Below are 27212 nucleotides of genomic sequence, written 5' to 3'. Positions count from 1 at the left end.
CCCTCACACTGTGTGTATTTAACAGACCCTCACACTGTGTCAGCCTAACAGACCCTCACACTGTGGCCAATAACAGACCCTCACTGCTTGTCAGTAACAGACTACTGTGTCAATAACAGACCCTCACACTGTGTCAGTAACAGACTTTCCTGTGTCAGTAGCAAGACCCTCACACTGTGTCAATAACAGACCCTCACACTGTGTCAGTAACAGACCCTCACACTGTGTCAATAACGAACCCTCACACTGTGTCAATAGCAGACCCTCACACTGTGTCAATAACAGACCCTCACTCTGTGTCAATAACAGACCCTACACAGTCTTGTCAGTAACAACAGACCCTCACACACTGTGTCCACGGTAACAGACCCTCACTGTGTGTGTCCAATAACAGACCCCTCACTCTTATGTCAATAACAGACCCTCACACTGTGTCAATAACTGAACCCTCACTGTGTCAATAACAGACCCTCACTCTGTGTCAATAACAGACCCTCACTCTGTGTCAATAACAGACCTCACAGTGTGTCAGTAACAGACCCTCACACTGTGTGTCAATAACAGACCCTCCTGTGTCAATAACAGACCCTCACACTGTGTCCAACCGCAGACCACTCACACTGTGTGTGGCCAGCAGACCCCTCACGCTGTGTCAGTAACAGACCCTCACACTGTGTGTGTGCTCAGACCCTCACACTGTGTCCAATATGAAGACCCTCACTGTGTGTGTCAATAACAGACCCTCACACTGTATCCAGTAACAGACCCTCACACTGTGTCCAATAATAACAGACCCTCACACTGTGTCAATAACAGACCCTACCCAGTGTGTATTGAACCCTCACACTGTGTCAGCTAACAGACCCTCACTCTGTGTCAATAACAGACCACATCACTCTGTGTCAATAACAGACCCTCACAGTGTGTCAGTAACAGGAACCCTCACTCTATTGTCAATATAGACCCTCACACTGTGTCAATAACAGACCCTCACACATGTCCAATAACAGACTTCCCTCACACTGTCAGTAACAGACCCTCACACTGTGTCAATAACAGACCCTCACACTGTGTCAATAACAGACCCTCACTGTGTCAATAACAGACCCTCACACTGTGTCAATAACAGACCCTAACTGTCACCATAAAACTCCTCCCAGATAGATGTAAATAATAACCAGAAAAAAGTCGAGGACAAAGACGCAAAATTTACAGAAGAACGACGTTTAAAAAGTCAATTATCGGGGAAGAAATTGGCAATAAAAGAGAACAGTTAGTTGACCTCAATCACCAGTAAGAGGAGAGATATTCCAAGGCCAACAGTAACTACCGATGACCCTAATTACCCAAGAATAATTTAATCAATCTTGTATAGATGATAAAAGTAGTTCTTCTTCCACTAGAGAGCATTTGAATCCCACCAGAGGGCAATTGAATCCCACTAGAGAGCATTTTAATACTATACCCACATCAATTGTCTAATAAAATCCTAAATACTTGAAGCAAATCTAAAAATGACAACGAAACGTCTTTAAAGAGTCTACGATCATGACGACGACACAAATGCGAATAAAAACAAATAATAAAATATCTTGAGATAAGAGTTATAGCTGCTGACAGTTGACATTGTCCAGTACAGTATACAGTGAAAGTTCCCCCCAAGTCATTATTCTGCCAGAGTTGTTTCCTCTGCAGTTGCCACATTACGGAACTGCTTACATCGAGAGGAGACAGGAGGGGGGGGGGAGGGAGGTTCCATGAAGGCCACCAGTTATAGATTATTTTCTGTATTCTTTAACATTTTTTTTCAACAAGTTCAAATATTTCTGAAATTATTAAATATATCCCAGAAGAAGATGATGGACTTGTAAAATATATATTACTTAACTTTTAATAATTATTTCTTCTTCTTTTGTAAATAAGAAAAGTTTTCTTCTATAGTTGTTAAAATCTCAAGTTAGGAAGGGAAGTGATTCTGATCACTACAGAGAGGAAGTTTTCTAAGCCGGTCTTGAGAGATATGAATATTTTTTTTTTTTTTACATGAGCAGCAGCGTAAGTCATTCAATATATTGTTTAATATTTCCAAAAAAAAAAAGAAGAGAGTTAACATCCAAAAATATACAATTATAGGCACATTACTGAATACTGTACAGCAAAACTTCCAATTAGATATTCCCAACGCTGCACCAAGCTCATGAGGTACCTTCTAGTTATACGTTATATATATATATATAATGAGGCGGCCCCATTCATAGTGGTGAATCGACCAATGGCGTCCAAATTAGATTCTGGTTTTGTCAGGAAGACCAGACTCTTTCTCAACCTAATACAGTACAGTATAGGGTTTAAGAGTCATCCTTTGACAGATGGATGACGAATAAACCTTGTACAGTAAAAGTCCAAAAATCCGGATGCCAGAAATCTGGACCACCCGAGAATCCAGACTTTTCGAAAACTCAAACTTTTTTTTTTTTTTTTAGCGGGCTTTTGTGTGTATATGAGTATGCGTGAGCGTCACAGCGACCACGCGGTCGCCACTTTAAAACGAGCAGTCAAACTCTGACAATGTACAGTATGTAATTTTGAGTCCTACTCTTTCCATTTACAGAGTACTGTACAAGCCCATAATAATGGCTCCTAAAGTAGATAAACTTGGTTGTGTGAAGAGAAAGAACAACACGTTGAAATTGAGTGACAAACTTGAAATAATTAAGAAAATAGAACGTGGTGTGAACAATACTGTTCTTATGGAAACATACGACATTATTAAGTCTACAATTTATTATAGAAAAAAGGCAAAGAATAAAATTCTAGAATTCACAGCTTTTTCTTTAAAACTGCTCATTTTGATAAATGAACCATGCTATATTTGCCAATGAATAAACTATCAAAATGTACCTGTTCATCTCTTCTTTATTCCTCCTTAAATTTGAATTTTAAAAGTACTGCCTGAGAATCCGGAAAATCCGAAAATCCGGACCGACCCAATCCCCAAGCAGTCCGGCTTTATGGACTTCTACTGTATTGGGTAACAGATGGATGACTCTTTCTCTACCTAATACAGTATAGGGCTTATTAGTCATCCTTTGACAGATGGATGATGAATAAACCTTGTATTGGGTAACAGTTGGATGACTAATAAACCCTATTAACAGATGGATGACCTAACCTAAACCCTATACAGTATTGGGTAGAGAACGACTCTGGACTTCCTTTCAAAACAAAAATCCGATCTGGACGCCATTGGTCAACCAGCCTCTATCAACGTGAACGCCTACTTGCGGTACCTCCCTAAAGATATCACAGTTTGGTACAAGGAATATCCAAGAAGCTCGCCGACGTAACATTACGTACTAACTTTGTCTCAAGTAACAATATTTTTCCCAAAAGACTCTAGGCAAGTTTTTGTTTTTTTTTGAGGGGGGTGAGGGAGAAATTTACACACATACACACACTCACAAGTTGACAATTTTGGGGTAACTTTTTTAAGTCCCCGATACAATGATGCACTAAATAACAAGACCTGTGATATATTGCTATCCGAACTATTCCAAAAATCGACCAAAATAAACTTACATACAGTCGTGGTCAGAAGTCTTGAACAACACTTAACAATATCTGTCATCTACTTGTGAGTTATATGATTGGGATATACTAATAACACTACTGGTCATCACATATTATGTCTGAACCACAAACTGGGATAAAACCCTCCTTAATACCCAAGATCTTCGGGTACTTACATGGTAAATACCGTCGAGTGTTTGTGACTTTTGACCCCGACTGTACATCTGAAGCCCAAAAAACAAACATATCTTAAAGCTTGAAGAGGATAAATATTTTTTTTTTAAGCTTTAACAATGTAAATATTTTTTTTTAGTACAAGAATTTTGTCAATAAAATAAATAAAACACTTCCTAGATTCTTCAATATATATTAACAGAACCATAAGTTTATCATGCAACTCAAATATAAGGAAGGAAGGAAGGAATGAATATATAAGAAGGAAAGAAGGAAGGAAAGAAAGAAAAAGGAAAGAAAGAAATAAGGAAATAAAAGGATCTATAACAATAGTGAGATCAGCTTCTAACATTTCACTCATTAATATCAACACAACTATATCACATAAACCAGACCAAACACAACAGAACCAGACACTTATTAAAATAGTTACCAAACCTAGTGTGTCCTCTCATCATATTGCTTCACATACCCTTAATTCTTCACATACCATTAATGCTTCACATACCCATTAGTGCTTCACATACCATTAATGCTTCACATACCCATTAGTGCTTCACATACCATTAATGCTTCACATACCATTAATGCTTCACATACCCCTAATTAAGTTATTTATTATTCTTGTTACCAAAAATCTACGGTCGTTCTGAAGTTCAGGGCAATGACACTAGTTGATGAGACTTCCGAGACACACGCACAGAGACATACATACATGCATACATACATACATGCATACATACATACATACATACAGCATCGACTCCAAATGACACATAACGGCTAAGGTCAAGTCAGTTCGGAGATTCATTCCCGTGATTCCTTCTCACAGCGGAGAGCAAATTTTTTAACCCCGACTGTACATACATTCATGCTTATATACATACAACATCTGATATACTTCGTGCAATTTCTCGGGATATAACCTATAATCCTGGCTGGAAGTATTTATAATCTCAAAAAAAAAAGTTAATGTTACTTTTCTATATAAAACAAACATTAATTATTTTGAAAGTTATATTAGTAATTAAATTTGTTTTTATAAGAACCCCCCCCCCCTCCCCTGTTCAAGTCCTTGTTAGAAAAGAAAAAAGAATAATTTGTGATATGGTTACATGGTAGTTTCTTCAATAAATGTGTAGTGTGTGTGTAGGTTTGTCTCTAGTTAAGAATATAATTTTAGAAATACATCAATTTTTGTTTCTTTTATATTTTTCTACAATGGTTTAATAAATATCCAATATCTTTATTTTCATCAACCAAACACAAATAATCACAATTTCAGTATAATACAATACAGTAAAGTACAGTACAGTATAGTATAGTACAGTACATTATAGTACAGTACAATACAATACAGTGCAGTACAGTACAATACAGTACAATACAATACAGGTCAGTACAATACAGCTCAGTATAGTACAGTACAGTACAGCTTAGTACAGTACAATACAGTACAGTACAGTACAATACAGTACAGCTCAGTACAGTACACCACAGTATAGTACACCACAGTATTTACTTACTACTAATCAGGATCCTCATAGTGCGATCTGCAGTCATTAACACGAAAACTTCATCTTTTCTTTTACTTCCTGGGCGAGAATTTAGGATTGGTGGGGCCGTGTGTGAACGAACGCAGCTCATAAGGTACGCTGGTCTTGTGCAGGGTGGCCGCATCAGCGTCACTCTTACGGAAGATTAACATTCTGACATCAGTATGGAGGTAGATTTTACTGGACTTAGAACTGACGAACCTGTGAAGAACAAACCGAGTGTTAACGAGATTTACCTGTAGATGGTACCTGTATCATTCATTACCTTAATTACTGAAACTGTTTATGGAAATTCTATATATACAGTAGTGATAAAAAAAGCTAAAAAAATTACGAATAAACAAGAAAATCACACACACACACCTGAGATGGATGAGGTAACGAAGCCATTGATGAGCATTAGGATCGGAATCGCTGGCTCCCACGGGCATGTTGAGCGTTCGTTGACGGACAAATGTACGCGAGTTGGGCGGCATATCGGACAGATCGTACATCACCACAAACATCTTCACTACAGTACCGTGAGGGTTGAATAACGTCACCTGGACCGTTCCTCTATTTGGCACATGGTAACCCTTCTTGCCCAAGTTAATATGACCCTATGAAAGAAAATGGCTAAGTGAAGTGAACATATTGAAAGTCATATTTTTTTTCATGTCGACTAATTTTGAGGTATTTTTTTTAGTCATCTGTCGACATATAGGAACATTTTAGGTACGTTCTTAAAACTCTTAAAAATCTATTCGTTAAAAAAAAATTATCTATAATATTTCAGATGAATTTGTGTATGGTACAGTATAGTGTATTACAGTACAGTTTATTACAGTATAGTACATGATTACTTAAGGTTAAGCAGCATATACAGTATAGTATAGTACATTACAGTATAGTAGAGTACAGTGCATTACAGTACAGTACATTACAGTATAGTACAGTATACATTCTTAAACAGTAAAGTAAATTATATACAAACTATAATTATAAGAATGAATAAATACATATAAAAAAAAAAATTTAAGGAAAAAAATGTGAGGCATTTGTTTTTAATTTAGCCAAACGAGACATTATACCAAGACCAACATTTAAAACCGAATTAAAATAAATTATGAACAAATTACCTTTAACTTACTGTACACAACACTGTAACACTGTACCCAACACCGTAACACTACACCCAACACCGTAACACTGTACCCAACACCGTAACACTACACCCAACACCGTAACACTACACCCAACACCGTAACACTACACCCAACACTAAGAAAGACCAGAGTAACACAAGTATATATTTACCATATACGGGGATGAGATCTGGTCATTATCACAGAGGGTGTAGAAGAAGACCGTGACCGGCTTGGTGGTGCGCCCTGGACAGAAGGCTCCCGAAGCTGCTATCTCGGCCGTGAACCCCTGGACGGTCGACACGGGCTCCAGTCGTCCGTTCAACACGCACTCCTCGAAGCTGCCGAGTAGGTTCGAACAGGTGACGGTGGCCGGGGCCGACGTCGAGAGCTGCATCATCGTGGACTTGGTGGTGGCCATGCTGACGTCGTGAGCCTCGATGGTGTAGGTGTGTTCCTCCCCATTATCACAGGTGTACAACGCGCTGCAGTGGAACGAAGTCGATCTAAACATTTTTTTGGGGGGTAAAGGGTCAGTCAGTTACAGAACAGTCGCACTCACCCACAGGCTGGATGATGTGGGAACAATAATACAATATCCAGCTTTTTATTTGGTCACTAACATGTAAATTAAAAATAGAATTAATTTAGTTTATAGTTACTAAGTTTGTCGGAATCATACATTAGGAGATAAAATAAATACTGTATAGGAAATATTTCCTTATTTTAAAGGTCTATTGATAAATGACTATATACAGTACTAAAATGTCTAAATGAATAATTAAAAGAAATAGTGTCAGATTAAGTTGTGACAATTGAAAAGAAATAATTAAAAAAGACTCGGATTATACTAAGTTACATCAATTGAAAAGTGGCTTTAACTAAACACTGAACGACCTTGTAAACCTTCGTACGGTCCAAGGGATAATGGAGGTGATAAACAAACCAACTCGAGTAAACCCTCACCAAATACTTCTCAAAGGCTATAAGAACAATCTGGAAAATGAACGTTGAATCTGAAACCATTCCTAGATGACAAGCCTCCATTATTCACCTCATTCATCATTATCAGGTGTTACATTTTACTCATTCTTACATCCAACATTCCCAGAAGTTATGTTGTGTCTACCAATATATTCCTGACAACTCCAAATATGAACAAAATTAAACTATTCCCACATAACAAGTCTACATTCACCTCATTCATCATTACCAGGTGTTACATTCTACTCATTCTCACATCCAACATTCCCAGAAGTTTAAGATGTATTTTGGCTGACTGTATCTTATAATAATATCAATTAATACAAATACACCACAAAGGACATTGTATTATCATCAAGAACCAGACATAACCTTTATTAATCATGTCTTCCAATTCTTCTTTAGGTTAACTTAAGAACAAAACATCCAATCTATACCTTGATGATAAGACTAGATTACTTTGTTACGCTATTATTAATGCCAATCTCTATTAAATGATGTTATATATATATGACTTCTACTTTCATACCTAATATATTGTAATTAATTCCAATAATGACTGACCTCACACACTCACTGAGCTTTACCATTGATAGACTCTCTGGAAAGCTTATCTGTGAGCATTACAATTGATAGCCTCTCCTGAAAGCTTGTCTGTGAGCTTTACCATTGATACTCTCCTGAAAGCTTGTCTGAGAGCTTTACCATTGATACTCTCTGGAAACTTAACCTAACCTCACCTAACATTACATTGCATTTAAGATCCTAAGAGCCACTCCCAACCCAGTGAAACAAGGACATCAACCAACCAGCGCTAAACAAAAACAAACCCCCTTTTCCGTAACTCACCTCTTGATCGCAGCGATGGTGTTGAGACTTGAGTCGTAATCGAACCTCTTCCCCTTCCTAAGAGGCGCTGGAGAGGACGTAAGAGGCAGCCCGGTCTTGCTGTGAAAGACCATATTAGTCGCAGAGTCCAAAGACCTCCTGAACTGGGCCTTCTCGCTAGCAGACGGTATCAGGACCCCCTTACCGTTGCAGATCTTCTCTACTTCATTGTCCACGAGTTCCATTTCTCCTTCCTGTACCTCCATCTCCTGTGTTTCAATCTTATCATCATCTTCTTCTTCCTCCTCTTCTTCTTCTTCTTCTTCTTGTTCCTCTTCTTCTTTCTTCACCAGTTCATTCCAGTCCATTCCATCGTTGTCCTGAGAGGCGCCCCGAGGTGGTTGGTGTGTTTTAGTCATCAGGTGTTTGAGTAAACTTGTACTCTTTAGAAAACCTTCACGAGCGTCCCGTACGCCTCTAGCGTCTCTGTTGACCGTCTGGGCGACCGGTTCCAACTGGTGGAACTTTTCGCCGCCGAAAAGTTTGCCGTTGGATGTGTTTTTCTCCTCCGAGGTCTTTTCGGCGAACGAATCGACGGATCTCTTGTCGTCGAAATTCAATGCCCTCTTGACGGCGTCCTTTTCCTTCGACGGTTTTAATTTCGCCGAATCTCGGTCGAGTTCGTCTTCCAAGACCCGGCCGTATTCTCTCTTAATGCTCGATAAAACCGCACCGAACGGGCTCTTGACCAAAGTCTGCGACGTCTGTTTCTGCGGCTGCGAGGTAACCGGCCGGGTCGGTTCGCTGTTGGCGGTAAAAGAATTAGTCTTATGGGTGACCTTCTTCGCCTCAATACACCTCGACTGACTCTGGGATATAAATGACCTCGCACTTTTCCCCCCACACAAATCTTTAACATCGCAGTTCACCTTCTCACCGGTCTTGTTATCTGTGCACACTCTGGTCCGATACGACTCCCTACTATCGACTAATGTCTTACAACTAGAAATATCACAATGTTTCTCCCCGGTCCGAGCTATGGCCTCCAGAAACAGGTTCTCCGGAGTTGGGTTGAACTCCCGGACGCCGCTCTTCGTTGCTCTCCCCCAGTTCTCCCTATGGCACTTCTCGCCGTCCCGTCCTCGACGCTCGACGGAGGAGTTTCCTGGCCCGGATTTTCCTCTCCAGTCATTCCAGGACACTTCTCTGGTCTTCTCGCCGCTCCCGTCCGTTCTGCATCCGTTCTTACCCTCCCGTTCCTTCCACCGTAGAGTCTCGACCTTCCCTTCCTCCCAACACCTCCCTTCAATTTTCTTTTCTCTGGACTCGAAAAAATTCACACTCATTTCCTCCTCGTCCCAAGATTTACTGCCGACGTCGCCGCCTCCGCCCCGATAGCGCGACAGGGTCTTGGACTCGCACGAGCCTCCAGGAGATTCCGTGGCGGATTTGTTCCTGTGCCGGTCGATCCGTAGAGGCGGGACGGGAGTCGGCTGCCGTAGAACGCTGAGTATCTCCATGGTCTCCCTGGGTGTCAGCTCAAAGTTGAACTTGTTGCGGAACAAGTGGCCCGGGCTGACGACGTCTCCTCTGTTTTTCAATTCTTGTTTTAGTTCCTTAAAGAAAACAAAATCATAAATTAATTAATATTTGAATGACTTAACTACTTGTTCAGAAGCCATTAATAGTTATATGACACTTAACTACTTGTTGAGAAGCCATCAATAGTTATATGACACTTAACTACTTGTTCAGAAGCCATCAATAGTTATATGACACTTAACTACTTGTTGAGAAGCCATCAATAGTTATATGACACTTAACTACTTGTTCAGAAGCCATCAATAGTTATATGACACTTAACTACTTGTTCAGAAGCCATTAATAGTTATATGACACTTAACTACTTGTTGAGAAGCCATTAATAGAGTTACACAAGACATTATTACTAAGTTTTAAAAGTTAATAAAATCTATATTGTAAGATCTCTATTGATTGATTTATGTGCTTCAGTAACATCAAGTGGGGGAATTACACTGTACCCTTTCTACACTTACCTGTCCAATAAGCCATGCCCCTCGTCTATAGCTAATACCTGATTGGTTCCCCCGAGTGTCTTACCCCGCCCCTCGTCTATAGCTAATACCCGATTGGTTCCCCCGAGTGTCCCCCCCCCCGGGCTGAGTGTATTTATATTGATCTTTTATGATAAATATCTAACATTTTCTAACATCGTCTCTCAAGTGTTAATGTCTTGAAATAATTTACATTTTGATAGTCCAGATATTGAACATTATTTTAGCTAACAACAGGTCTACTGGCCAATGGTGAACACTGTTTGAATTATCTATGAACCAATCAGCTATTAGTATAGAAGCAGGGGGCGTGGTTTAATGGGGCCAGGTTACCGTGGAAAGAGTATTGTGGAGATATTCACTACAGGAGTGTGGACCCTGAAGACTTATTATAAATACTGTACTACAATAAACTCACTTTAGGATGAGGCTGTGTTGGTCTGAGTTCCTCTTTCCTGCCTACTTCAGTCAGGTCCTCTATACTGGAACATAAATGCTTCCCCGTGTGCGAACAACTGGGTCTGAGTTGATCGTCCATTATCTCGGGAAGGTCTTGTCGAGCTTCTTTCGTCGGCCCGCCAGGCTTGTCGAGGCTCTGTTTGACCCTTGTGCTCCCGCCTGCTACTCTAGAGCTACAGGGTTCGCTTTCGGACGAGAACTGTTTGAAGTATTCCCTCTTGCCGTGTTGATGGTCGGTCTGGCATTCCCATTCGCTAGAGCACTCTCCTCGACGTTTGAGCCCCTGGTCTCGGCACGGGGTATAATCCCTGGTCTTCGCCGCTCTAACGTCCGGGTACTGTCCCCTCGTCGACATCAGCCTCGTATACGGATCGGTCTTCTGGTACTCCCCCACAGGTCTGGTTGGTGAAGGGTCTGGGTACTCTCCTGTGGGTAGAGGATATTCCTGTTGTTCTGGCATCTGGTACTCGGGATAATGCTGGTATTTCCCGCCTCTCGGGGACACCTGGCCCCGAGGTTTGTCGTAGCTGCGGGGGCTGGCCGAGAGATGGTTCCGTAAGGGATGTGGGGCGACGTGCTGCGGATTGTGCTGCATCGCCGGCTCGACCTGCGGCCAGCACATATGCGGACGATTATAGACGAGCTGCGGCCGTTGATACTGTTGATAGGAGGGACCCGAGTAGTCGAACCTGTAGGGATGTTGATGTTGGTGGTGAAGCTGCTGTTGGTGGTGATGTTGGTGATGTTGTTGGTGGTGATGATGTAATGCTTCGGCGTCGGGCGGGCAGAGCGAATCCGCAGAGGCCTGATGGACAACCGGAGTCATCGGATACCTCGCCTGGGTCCAAGAGAACGGATGGGAGGGCGGAGTCGGTCCCAAAACCATGCCAATGTCGGGGGGCCTGGCGTTCTGCGGGGCCGGGGGTCTGTGTCGGCATATGAGGTGTTCGGGAGTTTCCAGAGACGGGGAGCCAGACCGCGACGGCGACTGGTAGCGACGGGGGAAACGGGTGAGGGAGTTTGGCGGATCCAAGAGGGATTCCCCGAGTTGGGTGTCCGGGGATTCGCTGCGACTGATGCGGGTGTTCTCTGCCAGTCTCGCCTTCATCACGCTTCTCCTCAAGTCGTCGTCGCATCTGTAAATTAAACACGGAATATTTATCCACCGATCAAAAATCTCCCCAAACAGGAAAATATTCAAGAGTTTAACATATCCATAAATAATCATCGCATCTGTAAAGTAAACACGGGAAATTTATCCATCGATCAAAAATCTCCCCAAACAGGAAATTATCAAGACTTTAATATATCCCATGTAAAATAACCCTCATTCCTCAACCCAAAGTGAAAAAATGAGCTGTAATTTATATACTGCAATAGTACATCAGAGGGCACTAAAGATCCCTACTAATAGCATCTAAAATAGCTTATTATCTCTGCTATTTAATACATACAGCATTCCAATCATTACCATCCCCTGTGCTTTAGAGACTATCTTAACTCTGTATAAAAACTAACAACCTTATGTATCACACTAAATATATTTCATCATCTTGCCAAAACTCTTTAAAACCGTTGATTATTTTCCAGATATATTTCATTAACTAATCATTAAAGACCTTAATTAAATAGACGACTAATCCTGTGATGCCAATAATATTACCAGACCTTAATTAATTGTCTAGTTTGATCTACATATTAATTACTAGTATTAAATATAAAGTTAACTTATTAATTGCAAAGTTAACATCACCACAGGACCTGGAGCTCTGAAATATTCCTGGAACCCTAAAATAGTCAACCTGGAGCCCTAAAAATAATCCTGGAACCCTAAAAATATTCCTGGAACCCTAAAAATATTCCTGGAACCCTAAAAATAGTCCTGGAACCCTAAAAATAATTCTGGAACCCTATAAATAGTCCTGGAACCCTAAAAATAGTCCTGGAACCCTAAATCAACCTGGCCGACTATTTTGTGACTACAAGACTCCTAACGACCTCTCAACCCTAAGTGTTAACTGTTGTAATCATGATATTAATTTCCCTGTGGTCATTACAAACAGCTACTACGGTATTTCCACGGTAGTCTGGCCCATAAGCCACGCCCCCTACTTCTATATTAATAGCTGATTGGTTCGTAGACAATTCAAACAAACTAATGCCGCGTCGTTCAACCTTAAATTACCTTAGTTAAGTTACTATGGTATTTCCACGGTAACCTGGTCCATAAACCACGCCCCCCCCCCCTTCTGATTGGTTCATAGAAAAGTTCGAACAGTGTTTACCATTGGCCAGTAGACCTGTTGTTAGCTAAAATAATGTTAAATAACTAGAATAGCAAAAATTTTAATTATTTCAAGACATTAACACTTGAGAGAAGATGTTAAATATTTATTATAAAAGATCGATATAAATACACTCAGTCGGGGGAGGGTGTGGGGAGACACTCAAGGGAACCAATCAGGTGATAGGTATAGATGAGGGGCGTGGCTTATGGGACAGGTTAGCGTAGAAAGGGTATATAATGTTCGAGAATCTGTCTGAGTTTAGCCCTATAGAGTTGATGGCTAGTGTAAACATTGGTGGATATTGGGTAATTATAAGAAAATTCTATCATTAACCGCTCATTAGAGAATAATTATTTCCATTTACTGTAGATTACTGTTCATTAGAGATAAATCATTAGACCTTAGATAATCACCATATAATAAATTTTAGACCTATGGACAGTAAAATCAAATCATCTGGTCATTATAGGAACAATATTAGACTATTATAATCACCATAGAATAAATTATAGACCCAAGCAAATCAAATTATTGTTCATTAGAGACAAATAATTACACTTTAGATAATCACCATATAATAAATTTTAAACATTAACGACAGCAAAATCAAATCACCTGGTCATGTCGGTCTTGTTCGAAGAGTACCCAGAAGTACAGCTGTCTGCCGGTGACTCGTCGACCACCTCCACCTCCTCCTCATCGTGGGGCTCGGGACACACCACCACTGGTACCTTGTCGCTGCGAGGGAGTGAACGTACGGCCACCTGCGATGAAAAGATTTTTACCGATGTTATTGTCCAGATGTTAAGTACGGTAGGTGTAGAATGATCTCGAGTGTCTTGTAATAATACCCTCAGATCTTAAGTGTCTTCCTAAGTGCTACTCAAGTAAAGGTAATGACAGTATAGTATGGTAACCCCCCTCCCAAACAAACACCAATGCTAAAATCTTCCACAGTAAAATTATGACAAAAAACGTGATACAAAACTTAAAAAACACAATAAACTTGGATGAGACTTATGTTGTAATAGGAACTTTAATTAATAGACTAACAATAAATAAGACTAACTAGTTCTATTAAGATAGAGAGGAGGAGAAAAATAGAACAAAATAGAAAATAGGACAAAAATAGGAAAAATATAAAAAAAAATATATAAAAAAGTAGAAAAAATAGGAAATAAACCAGTCAACAGCTCACCTTAATAGAAGTCTCCTGCCCCATATAAGCGATGGGAAACACATGCTCCTCCGCTTCCTCGGTGAACTTGGAACAGAAGACGGGCGACGTGACCGTGAGGCGGCAGAGTACGTTGGGTGGCCGCCGCCCCCTGGAGACGCTCAGCCAGGCGGACAGCTGCGAGAAGTGGAGGAAGGAACGCACAGCTGCCATCAGGGACCAACCAGTAGCTGCTGCGTCTGGGAGCCTGGAAAAATGGTACTGCGTGAGAGAGAGTTTACCTGTAAATGACCTGAAGTTTACCTGGGGTTTACCTGAAGTTTACCCGGGGTTTACCTGTACTATAACGGGTTATTATAGTGTGACCATTAAAGTACCTGTAAATGAGGGAGAGTGAAGCAACATTGTGGTGAAGAGAAGATAGATTATCAACTAAAGGAGGAGAGTTAATAAGCCTTTGATTCCACCCTATCTAACAGTTGAAGAGCTGCCCCATATATGAGAGCAGTACTCAAAGTTAGGACCAATGAATCCCTTATATACTTGATGCAAATGCTCAGGAGTGAAGTAGCTGCGGCATCTGTACAGCAATCCCAGCTGTATCTCATTCAACATTACCAGGTGTTACATTCTCCTCATTCCCCTCCAGGCGTCGAATAAGTTTAAGTTACTTGTACCTCAAATGTTCAATGTTCCAAGGCTCGAACGTAACCTCACATTACGTCACCTGCGGTCATAGATGGTGAAGTTCCACTGTTCAATGAGGCGCAGGTTCTGGGAGGGGGCGGTGGTGGTGTCGAGCGTGGTGGCAAGTGCTGCTCCATGGTGGCACTCTGGTGCGACTAACACCTCCAGGCTGACACTCACACCGACCCCCCACATTACCCGCAACTGCCGCACCAGGGCCCCGGCTTGCATGCACTGGAAGTAAGAATAACCTTTAGGGTGGCGTAAATAACGATATAAATTACTGTATAATGTTCTGGGTGATATAAATAACTATAAATTACTGTATAATGTTCTGGGTGATATAAATAACTATAAATTACTGTATAATGTTCTGGGTGATATAAATAACTATAAATTACTGTATAATGTTCTGGGTGATATAAATAACTATAAATTACTGTATAATGTTCTGGGTGATATAAATAACTATAAATTACTGTATAATGTTCTGGGTGATATAAATAACTATAAATTACTGTATAATGTTCTGGGTGATATAAATAACTATAAATTACTGTATAATGTTCTGGGTAAATAACTATAAATTACTGTATAATGTTTATGGTGCTGTAAATAATTGTAAATTACTGTATAATGTTCTGGGTGCTGTAAATAACTGTAAATTACTGTATCGATTTGTGTGTAATTTTATGATAAAGAATTTGTGGGTTTAATGATTTGATAATGATTGTTTATGTAGCCAGAATAATACATAGATTGTGAGTTTATGTAGTCAGAAAAATATTGATGCTATATATTAAAAGTTTGTAGCCCAAAAAATATTGATGCTATATATTAAAAGTTTATGTAGTCAGAAAAATACATCTACAGGGCAGGTAATAATAATAATATTGACAGGACTTGACCCCAATTAGAGCCTGAGGGTTGACCTGAATTAAGTCAAAGGGTTGAATTATATAACATTAGTGTAGTCATCATCTCTATTAATTATTATTACCTTAATTACTAATACACAATGATAATGATGATACTGTGAAACCTCAATATAATGAACTATATGGCGATTTAAGTCCATTATATCGAAGGTCCGTTAGATGTGAAACCTCTATTTAATGAACCCAAGTTTTACTGTACTAACCTAACAATAACCTACTCACCAAGTGGTCATTTTGGTCACAAGAATGTTTATGCTGCAGCTGGTGTGGTAGTGGACAATGGGGTCCTGCGTGGTAGCCTCTCTCGCCACCAGGGGTCCGGCCCTCTACCACCAGGATGGCCAGTGCTGTGAACACCTCCCATGGGTCACCCGGGCCATGGCCTCCGACCTCCTCAACACTGCTTGCCCTCATCTTCCTGTTATATACAAGAAAATTATATCAGTTTATGCGACAATATTTTTCCGAGCTTTCATCGATTATATTTTTTACGTAATTTTTTGGTTATTGATAAACGGCCTTAGACTAATGACTAAAGTATGTAATATTAAGTTTCCTAAGATTTGATTATACATTTTATTGTTAGGTCAGGTTAAGTTACTGTTAGGTTAGGTTACATTAGGTTAGGTTAATTTCCATGTAAATATAAATGACATTAGGTTAGGTACAAATCCAGCACCCCCCCTGCCCTCAAAATAAAAACTATATTGACAAAATTTTACTACCTGACCTAACCAGCCCTAACCTAACTTGACCTAATGACCTGACCTGACATGACCTTACCTCACCTAACTATAAAACCTATTAATATTAAGGAAGAATATATTGAATACTCGAGTCACTAATAAAAGTAGTAAAAGTAACAAAATAAAAAGTAAAAGTAGTAAAGTAACAAAATAAACTACAAAAAATAATTAAAGTAATAAAAAGGTAACAAATTAGTCCAAAAAGTAACAAAAGTAACAAATTAAAGTCCAGAAAGTAATAAAAGTAACAAATTAAAGTCCAAAAAGTAACAAAATAAATAAAAAAGTAACAAATTAAAATCCAAAAAGTAACAATAACAAAAGTAACAAATTAAAGTCCAAAAAGTAGCAAAAAGTACAAGTAACATTAAATTCCAAAAAGTAACAACAACAAAAGTAACAAATTAAAGTCCAAAAAGTAACAAAACTAAAAAAAATAACAAATTAAAGTCAAAAAGTAGCCAAAAGTAACAATAACTAACCAGACCCACATGAAACACGGACTGGGTAGTGGGGCCTCTAAACAAGCCTTAATAAAACAGCCAAATATTCCCAAACAAACACATTTCCGGTGTATTATGACGACAAACGTGACTATTGGAGTAAAAAATACATGAGTATAGTACAAAATACACAATCTATACAACATTTATGAGTTAAAATGGTTAAAATATACAAGGGTTGATTTCTTCCCTATATAGGCTGTGATCTGAGGGAAGCTCTGGTAATTATATATCATTACTTTTTAAGGTTGTAATTAAGTATATATAACTAATTTATACTTTATTTTGTGTATATTTCGTATTATTTATATACGTAGGTTAAGATTTATTAATTGATTATTTTATTTAGGGTAATTATAGACTGATTATATTTATCATCCCTTATTAACCTCTTCACTAATCACCTAATTAACTAATGATATAACTAATTTATACGTTTGTGTATATTTAGTATTATTTATATACGTAGGTTAAGATTTATTCAGGGATTATTTTATTTAGGACAAATATATAGACTTGCTGTTATATATATACTCCCTTAATAACACCTTCACAAATTACTTAATATTTTACTATAAAACCTATGATGTAATTAATTTCTGACTCACTTGAATCACTGACTAGGTGAGTCACGTCATTTTCTCCTTCTGGTGGTGATAAATACTGACTCACTGACTGACTCAGGTTGTTGTATATTAAATGGACTTCAAATTTACTTGTTGGCCACTCGGTGCACTCACAAGGCCTTGCAACCAACGACAACTCTTAGTTTATTGACCATTCATTCGTCGTCTTTGCTTTAACGAAGTAGTTTACAGCGTTTTACGAAATAATACATTATTTAATTAAGCTGTTAAGTGTACTGGCAATAAACTACGTATAAAATAAATTATAACAAGCTTTGAAATAATAATAAATGATAAAAAATAAATAAAACCTGGTTGGCAATATGGAGTGTGTTGCTGACGCATCCCTCCTCACCAGTGTAGCCAACCCAAACCCACGGACGTTAATTCTCTCAGCCTCGCATCATTTAACCAGAAAAACAACTAATTACAACCAAACAACTAATTAAACTGTCAAAATATCAAACAATATAATATCTAATAACCCCCCAAAAATAGTTAGAACTCTATAATATATTTAACGTTGGGTTATTTGGCAAAGTTCGACGCACTAAAGGCAACCGCAGGGACTTGGCCATGAACTTGTGGAGGCCAAGAAGACGGTCAAATAAACGGCTCCTTCCTCAGTTGTTCTTCCTCCTCCTCCTTACTTGTTCCTCCTCCTCCTCCTTACTTGTTCCTCCTCCTCCTCACTAGTTCCTACACGTCTCCTCTGGGTTGTAAAAATAGAACCAAATAATCTAATAGCTCTTTCCTAGTGCCTACCTGTTCCCACACACCAGTCACAGAAGTGTTACATGTCATACACCCACGTATATTAAATTTAAGTATACATACATACATACATACATACATACACATACATACATAAATACATACACACACCAATATACCAACTAGTACTATATTTAGTTCGTTATATACTACCTAATACTGATTATATCGATTGCGAGTTCTTTCATAATTTATAAATGATTCCTACCACAAATAGTAACAATAGTCGAATAACTAGCTATTTGTACCATAAATAGTGTGGTTGCCGTAGTGTGGTGGTATTAGTGTGGTTACCGTAGTGTGGTGGTATTAGTGTGGTTACCGTAGTGTGGTGGTATGGGTGAGGTTACCGTAGTGGTGGTATGGGTGTGGTGGTATGGGTGAGGTTACCGTAGTGGTGGTATGGGTGTGGTGGTATGGGTGAGGTTACCATAGCGTGGGTGTTGTGTGGGCAGCAGTGGGTAGTGTGTGCTTGGCTATACCAGTCTCGCGTCGCCCACATTAAATAAACAATATTTAATATATTACTTAACAATAAATAATCTTTAGTGAGTGTGTGTGGGTTAAGCCTTTGTGTACCATTGTTAGGCGTTTATTAGGGTCATTCTCACGTAACTATTCTCCTTGAGGGTGGACAAATGACTCCTCAATACAGGAAACGTAAGTAAGTAGGCAAGACACCTCCTATTTTCGGCTATTACACTATTCCCTCCAATGAACTCATAGGAACTAGTCTTAAAAGAATGATCAGACAGGAATAAAAATATATAATGATTCTGAAATTATTCTCGTGGGGATTGAAGTGAATTTCGTGTGGGTAGATTAGTTTTGGAGGTTAGGAGGTGTAAATTACTCCTAAAATCACATTAACTGCTTCTATTTTCCCGTCATATTGATTGAAAATGTTTAAAGACCCGAGAAAATAGTTAAATCACGATATAAATCAAGATTGTAAACACCTCACTACTGGATGTTGATTTGTGAATAATTTAGCTAAATAAAGTTGGATAATGTTGGCTTTGGAACGTGACTAAATTATTTTATATAATGTATTTAAATTATCACCATTATTATTTAAACTATCACCAATAATAACTAAACTATCACCATTATATATAAAAAATAAGTTATTATTATTATTGTCCGTATTATGAGTATCTGGCTGGGGGTCGTTATCACCATCCATTACCCACCACCACCCATCCCTAGGACCTTCCATTACCACCACCACCACCACCCATCCCCTAGGACCTTCCACCACCACCACCACCACCACCACCCATCCTAGGACCTTCTAGGACCTTCCATCACCACCACCACCACCCATCCCTAGGACCTTCCCACCACCACCACCACCCATCCCTAGGACCTTCCACCACCACCACCCATCCCTAGGACCTTCCATCACCACCACCACCACCCATCCCTAGGACCTTCCATTACCACCACCACCACCCATCCCTAGGACCTTCCACCACCACCACCCATCACGCCTCGCTAGTCACCACTGTTGCCAGACCCACACAACAAGAGGTTTCCCTTCCCCCCCTCAACACCGTCATCGTCAGTGTTGCCAGAATAAGGCTGTACCTCTTGCATAACTCCACTACGCTTTAATACACCAGTAGTATGTATATATAGTGTGTATGTATGTAGGTATGTATATATGTATGTACAGTGCGGATGTATGTATATATGTATGTATGCATGTACAGTGTGTATGTATGTATGTATGTATGTATGTATGTATATATGTTTACTCTCACCAAACAACCTTCAAACTATTTTCTACTCGATATAATCACCGTAATAATTAAACACACACACACACACACACACACACACACACACACACACACACACACACACACACACACACACCACCACAGCAACAATTGTGGGGAATGAGTAAACAAAGCAAACTACCCAGACAGTAAGCTACACAACCTCAGCATGCTGTGACACCTAACTCAACCACCACCACCTAACCCACCACCAACTCATCACACCACCACCTAACCTTGGCCTGAACTCAATTAGCCAACCAACTCACCTCAAGCCAATAGCCTGCTCAATCACCAAACCTCAATTAAACCTAACTCAACCTTACCTCAGCCTAACCTACCCCTAACCAAACCCCATTCATCCCTACCAAACCACCAACCCTACCACCACCTACCACCACACCTAACCACCAACACCAGCCCTCAACACCACCCCTAACAAAACCACCTGGCCAACACCACCACACCACCACCTAACCAACCACCTGCCTAACCAACCAAACCACCACCTCACCACGCAATAAAACCCCCACCTGCCAAACCTATCAGCTCACCCAACCATTAACAACCCCTAACCCAACCCTAACTAAACCCAACCACTAACAAAACCCAACTCACCTAACGAAACCAAACCCTAACCAAACCCTAACCAACAGATGAAAGTGAAAAACGCGAAAATGAACGACCATAAAAAACTGGGTCCGGACAGAGGCAGGTTACTGAGGCTGCATCAGGCCCACGGGAGGAACTGGGCCTGACAACTACGGCAGTACTATGGTGTGGTTGAAGGTAGTAAATGGCCTACTACTACTACTACTACTACTACTACAACAACAACAACAACAACAACAACAACAACAATAACAACAATAACAATAAATAAATCAAAAGTGGCTCATGTTTCCCTCCATCCCAGAACAACTCGTTTATGTTACTTCATCACCACGACCAAATACATTTTTTTTCTTCAATTTCCTGTTTCTTCCTATAATTTATAAATTCCTCTAATACAAAACAAAAAACTATTCCTAAAATATTACATGAATTAATAATATAAGATAGAATAATACTGAATATATAAAATTAAGTATCTAAGAGTTTATTCGAATGGCCGCCATGTAAATAAACTCAGTCACGTAGCGAAGAGACGACCCCACCCCTCTCTCTCCCAGCAACCCACAGCAGACCCACGGCAACCCACTGCCCCTGACCCACATATTGCAAATTGATTTTTCTTCTTGTAACTTTCTCGCTATAGGCCTATGTGTCTTACAACTCTACCCAAGGAGGGAGAGAGGGGGAGGGGTTAAAATTTTAGGCCTATCAATGTTACTAGCGTCTTACAGTGTTGCCAGATCAGGAGTCGAGGCCTTGAGTGGGTGGGTGGGCCTGGGTGGGGTGGGTGGGGCCTGGGTGGGTGGGTGGGTTGGTTGGGCTTCGAGTTCACCGTTGTTGATCTCTCTCTCTCTCTCCACACCCCATGAGCCACACTCGACTAGGCTTATGATGAACTGGTCAATTTGAGCTTAGCAGTGATAATAATTTCACATCTCACACATTTCTTCACACCCTTCACATATCTCTCATACCACACCTAAACACACTTCACACACCTCATCCACACTCCCCTCACACTTCCACACACCTTCTCACATTACTCTACACATTTCCACAACTCCCTACACATATCACATACTCCACATACCCTACCACACTTCACCACATCTTTCACACTTCCTCACACATCCCATTCCATACCTTTCACATACCTCTCAACATCCACACCCCACACACCTCCTCACACACCTCCCTACCACATCCTCACCACACCCTACCACACCTCCCTCACACACTCACTATCTCAACCACACCCCTATTACACATAACACTGCACCACACCCCCAACCACACTTAACACTAACCTCAACCTACTGATACTACCATGTCACAAATCCTTAACAGTTGTACTTATAAAAAAATATTTCCATTACAAAACCTTTCAATACCTTCAAAATACCTTCAAATTCTTTATCATTCTTCAAGATTCACTTAAATTCCATCCATTCTCCTCCAAAATACTAAGAAATAAGCAAAACTGCGTCAAAACTTGCATTATTCAGTGAGCGACCAGATGGCAACACTCAAGAGGATGTTGCCACTAGGTGTTTCTAATTACAAGTGTGACGCAACATGTAAACAAAGACCATTCTTCTCAGGTGTGACGCAAGTGTGTGACGCTGTGTATAGTGTGACGCAAGTGTGTGTGTGTGTGTGTGTGACGCTGTGTATAATGTGACGCAAGTGTGTGTGTGTGTGTGTGTGTGTGTGTGTGTGTGTGTGTTTGTGTGTGTAGCTGTGTATAGTGTGACGCAAGTGTGTGTGTGTAGCTGTGTATAGTGTGACGCAAGTGTGTGTGTGTGTGCGGTGTGTGTGTGTGTGTGTGTGTGCATGGAGAGAGAACAGCAAACTCTCCACACACTGACGATGGTGGTTGATGGTGGTAGTGGTGGTAGATAGCAACAAAAATTTAAGAAGATAGTTGTAGGTTAGGGTGATGGGTAATGGTGGTAGGTGGGGGGTGGCGATAGGAGGTGGTGGTGGTAGGAGATGGTGGGAGGTAATGGTGGTTGTGGTAGGTGATGGATCCCGACCACTACTACCACAACCTTGTTAACGTTGGCCCACCATCACTACCACTACCACAATCCTCTCCCAACAACCACTAACATTAGCCTCAATAGTCCTACTACCACTATTACTACCATCACCTACTACTACCATAATAACTACCACTACTACCACCACCACCACTACTACTACCAACCACCACCACTACTACCACCACCACCACTACTACCAGCATCACCACCACCACTAACAACTATTAATACCAATTACTATACATATTTTCTAAAATAAAAGATAAAATTCCATTAATATATTATAGTTTCTTCTTAACGACTAATTACTACCCATTTGTAAACAACACAGCGCCTCTGGTAATATGGACGACACTAACACACCACTACTACCCATTTGTAAACAACACAGCGCCTCTGGTGGCCATGGACGACACTAACACACCACTATTACCCATTTGTAAACAACACAGCGCCTCTGGTGGCCATGGACGACACTAACACCAAAACAAAAGAAAAGCAGCATTATATCCTGGACGCGTACGACAACACGCGACTATGACGCTTAAAATAGGTAAATATTCAAAGCTTTTGGCCAGCCTCTTATAAACCGACATGTTTGGGACGACTCCGTGAACAAAATAAAATACTGGTGGGTGTGGTAGGTGTGTGAGGTGTGGTGGTGGTGGTGGTATGGTAGGTGTGAGGTGTGTGGTGGTGGTGGTGGTATGGTAGGTGGAGGTGTGGTGGAGGTGGTATGGTAGGTGTGTGAGGTGGTGTGGTGTGGTATGGTGGGTGTGAGGGTGGTGGTGGTGGTGGTATGGTAGGTGTGAGGTGTGGTGGTGGTGGTGGTATGGTAGGTGTGAGGTGGTGGTGGTGGTGGTATGGTAGGTGTGAGGTGGGTGGTGGGTGGTATGGTAGGTGTGTGAGGTGGTGGTGGTGGTGGTATGGTAGGTGTGGAGGTGTGGTGGTGGTGGTGGTATGGTGGGTGGAGGTGTGGTGGTGGTGGTGGCAGGCAGGGTGTGAGGTGTGGTGGTGGTGGTGGTATGGTAGGTGTGAGGTGTGGTGGTGGTGGTGGTGTGGTGGGTGTGAGGTGGTGGTGGTGGTGGCATGGTGGGTGGAGGTGTGGTGGTGGATGGCAGGTGTGTGAGGTGGTGGTGGTGGTGGTATGGTAGGTGTGGAGGTGGTGGTGGTGGTATGGTAGGTGGAGGTGGTGGTGGTGGTGGTATGGTAGGTGTGTGAGGTGGTGGTGGTGGTAGGCAGGTGGTGGAGGTGGTGGTGGTGGTGGTATGCGGGTGTGGAGGTGTGGTGGTGGTGGTGGTATGGTAGGTGTGAGGTGTGGTGGTGGTGGTGGTATGGTAGGTGAGGTGGTGGTGGTGGTGGTATGGTAGGTGTGAGGTGTGGTGGTGGTGGTGGATGGTAGGTGTGAGGTGGTGGTGGTGGTGGTATGGTAGGTGTGGAGGTGGTGGTGGTGGTATGGCAGGTGGGAGGTGGTGGTGGTGGTGGCATGGTAGGTGTGAGGTGGTGGTGGTGGTGGTATGGTAGGTGTGAGGTGTGGTGGTGGTGGTGGCATGGTAGGTGTGCGGTGGTGGTGGTGGTATGGTAGGTGTGAGGTGGTGGTGGTGGTGGTATGGTAGGTGTGGAGGTGTGGTGGTGGTGGTGGTATGGTAGGTGTGAGGTGGGTGGTGGTGGTATGAGGGTGTGAGGTGTGGTGGTGGTGGTGGTATGGTGAGGTGTGAGGTGTGGTGGTGGTGGGTGGTATGGTGGGTGTGAGGTGTGGTGGTGGTGGTGGCATGGTAGGTGGTGGTGGTGGTGGTGGTGGTGGTATGGTAGGTGTGAGGTGGTGGTGGTGGTATGGTAGGTGTGAGGTGGTGGTGGTGGTATGGTGGGTGTGAGGTGTGGTGTGGTGGTGGTTGGTGGTGTGGGAGGTGTGGTGGTGGTATGGTAGGTGTGAGGTGGTGGTGGTGGTGGCATGGTAGGTGGAGGGGTGTGGTGGTGGTGGTGGTATGGTAGGTGTGAGGTGGTGGTGGTAAGGTGTGGAGGTGGTGGTGGTGGTGGTATGGTAGGTGTGAGGTGTGGTGGTGGTGGTATGGTAGGTGTGAGGTGTGGTGGTGGTATGGTAGGTGTGGAGGTGGTGGTGGTGGTGGTATGGTAGGTGTGAGGTGGTGGTGGTATGGTAGGTGGAGGTGGTGGTGGTGGTGGTATGGTGGGTGAGGTGTGGTGGTGGTGGGTGGTATGGTAGGTGAGGTGTGGTGTGGTCATGGTAGGTGTGAGGTGGTGGTGGTGGTGGTATGGTGGAGGTGTGGTGGTGGTGGTGGTATGGTAGGTGAGGTGTGGTGGTGGATGGTAGGTGGGAGGTGGTGGTTGGTGGTAGGTGGTGGGGGTGGGGGTGGTATGGTAGGTGTGAGGTGTGGTGGTGGTGGCATGCAGGTGTGGGGAGGTGTGGTGGTGGTGGTGGTATGGTAGGTGTGAGGTGGTGGTGGTGGTAGGTAGGTGTGAGGTGGTGGTGGTGGTGGCATGGTAGGTGTGGAGGTGTGGTGGTGTGGTGGTGGCTGCAGGTGTGAGGTGTGGTGGTGGTGGTATGGCAGGTGTGAGGTGGTGGTGGTGGTGGCATGGCAGGTGAGTGTGGTGGTGGTGGTGGTGGCTGTAGGTGTGAGGTGGTGGTGGCATGGAGGGTGGAGGTGGTGGTGGTGGTGGCATGGGGTGTGAGGTGGTGGTGGTGGTGGCTGGTAGGTGGAGGGTGGTGGTGGCAGTAGGTGTGGAGGTGTGGTGGTGGTGGTATGGCAGGTGTGGTGGTGGTGGTGGCAGGGTGGAGTGTGAGGTGGTGGTGGTGGTATGGTAGGTGTGAGGTGGTGGTGGTGGTGGCATGGTAGGTGTGAGGTGTGGTGGTGGTGGTGGTATGGTGCAGGGTGTGAGGTGTGGTGGTGGCTGGCAGGTGGAGGTGGTGGTGGTGGTGGATGGTAGGAGGTGGTGGTGGTGGTGGTATGGTGAGGTGGTGGTGGTGGTGGTATGGTAGGTGGAGGTGGTGGTGGTGGTGGTGGGTAGGTGTGGAGGTGGTGGTGGTGGTGGTTGGTAGGTGTGGAGGTGGTGGTGGTATGGTAGGTGGGAGGTGGTGGTGGTGGTGGTGGGATGGTGGGTGTGGGGTGGGTGGTGGTGGTGGCATGGTAGGTGGTGGTGGTGGGTGTGGCATGGTAGTGTGAGGTGGTGGTGGTGGTGGTGGTATGGTAGGTGTGAGGTGTGGTGGTGGCATGGTAGGTGTGAGGTGGTGGTGGTGGTGGCATGGTGGGTGTGTGGTGGTGGTGGTGGTGGTGGCATGGTAGGTGGTGGGTGGTGGTGGTGGCATGGCAGGTGGAGGTGGTGAAGTGGTGGTGGTATGGTGGTGAGGAGGTGGTGGTGGCATGGTAGGTGGAGGTGTGGTGGTGGTGGTATGGTAGGTGTGTGGTGGTGGTGGTGGTGGCATGGTAGGTGTGAGGTGGTGGTGGTGGTATGGTAGGGTGTGGAGGTGGTGGTGGTGGTATGGTAGGTGGGAGGTGTGGTGGTGGTGGTGGTAGGGTGTGAGGTGGGTGGTGGTGGTAGGTGTGAGGTGGTGGTGGTGGCATGGTGGGTGGAGGTGTGGTGGTGGTGGTGGTATGGTGGGTGAGGTGGTGGTGGCATGGTAGGTGTGAGGTGGTGTGGTGGCAGGTGTGTGTGGTGGTGGTGTATGGTAGGTGGGGTGGGGTGGTGGTGGTATGGTAGGTGTGTGGTGGTGGTGGTGGTGGTATGGTGGTGGTGGTGGTGGTGGAGGTATGGTGGTGGGAGGTGGTGGTGGTGGTATGGTGGTGTGCGGTGGTGGTGGTGGTGGTATGGTAGGTGTGAGGTGTGGTGGTGGTGGGTGGTATGGTAGGTGTGGTGGTGGTGGTATGGTAGGTTGAGGTGGTGGTGGTGGTGGCATGGTAGGTGAGTGGTGGTGGTGGTGGTATGGCAGGGTGTGAGGTGGTGGTGGTGGTGGTATGGTGGGTGGAGGTGTGGTGGTGGTGGTATGGTAGGTGTTGTGTGGTGGTGGTGGTGGTATGGTAGGTGGAGGTGTGTGGTGGTGGTGGTATGGTAGGTGAGGTGGTGGTGGTGGTGGCATGGTAGGTGTGAGGTGGTGGTGGAGAGAGGTGTGGTGGTGGTGGTATGGTAGGTGTGGTGGTGGTGGTGGTGGCATGGGGTGTGAGGTGGTGGTGGTGGTGGTATGGCAGGTGGTGGTGGTGGTGGTATGGTAGGTGTGTGGTGGTGGTGGTGGTGGCATGGTGGTGGGG

General features: G+C 42.9%; 1 protein-coding gene across 2 annotated transcripts in view; it reads right to left on the bottom strand.

Moving 5' to 3' along the window:
• Positions 1 to 5158: 5158 nt before the first annotated feature.
• The window catches only part of LOC121862477, a 69232-nt gene continuing 47178 nt past the window's right edge, over positions 5159 to 27212 (bottom strand). The window contains exons 2-10 of one of the 2 annotated variants that reach the window (XM_042360779.1): positions 16083 to 16278; positions 14963 to 15156; positions 14257 to 14482; positions 13674 to 13822; positions 10730 to 11906; positions 8258 to 9852; positions 6597 to 6930; positions 5664 to 5899; positions 5159 to 5501 (exon numbers count right to left, since the gene is read on the bottom strand). In XM_042360779.1, the coding sequence (XP_042216713.1) occupies positions 5333 to 5501; positions 5664 to 5899; positions 6597 to 6930; positions 8258 to 9852; positions 10730 to 11906; positions 13674 to 13822; positions 14257 to 14482; positions 14963 to 15156; positions 16083 to 16274 (4272 nt within the window). In that variant the 5' untranslated portion in view covers positions 16275 to 16278 and the 3' untranslated portion in view covers positions 5159 to 5332. The remainder of the gene's footprint in view (positions 5502 to 5663; positions 5900 to 6596; positions 6931 to 8257; positions 9853 to 10729; positions 11907 to 13673; positions 13823 to 14256; positions 14483 to 14962; positions 15157 to 16082; positions 16279 to 27212) is intronic. The other variant, XM_042360780.1, reaches the window with a different exon arrangement.

Source organism: Homarus americanus, unplaced genomic scaffold, assembly GCF_018991925.1.
Source record: "Homarus americanus isolate GMGI-L3 unplaced genomic scaffold, GMGI_Hamer_2.0 scaffold31037, whole genome shotgun sequence".
Classification (NCBI taxonomy): domain Eukaryota; kingdom Metazoa; phylum Arthropoda; class Malacostraca; order Decapoda; family Nephropidae; genus Homarus; species Homarus americanus.
The sequence above is the reverse complement of the archived record's forward strand: the minus strand, read 5'-3'. Positions and strand labels throughout refer to the sequence as shown.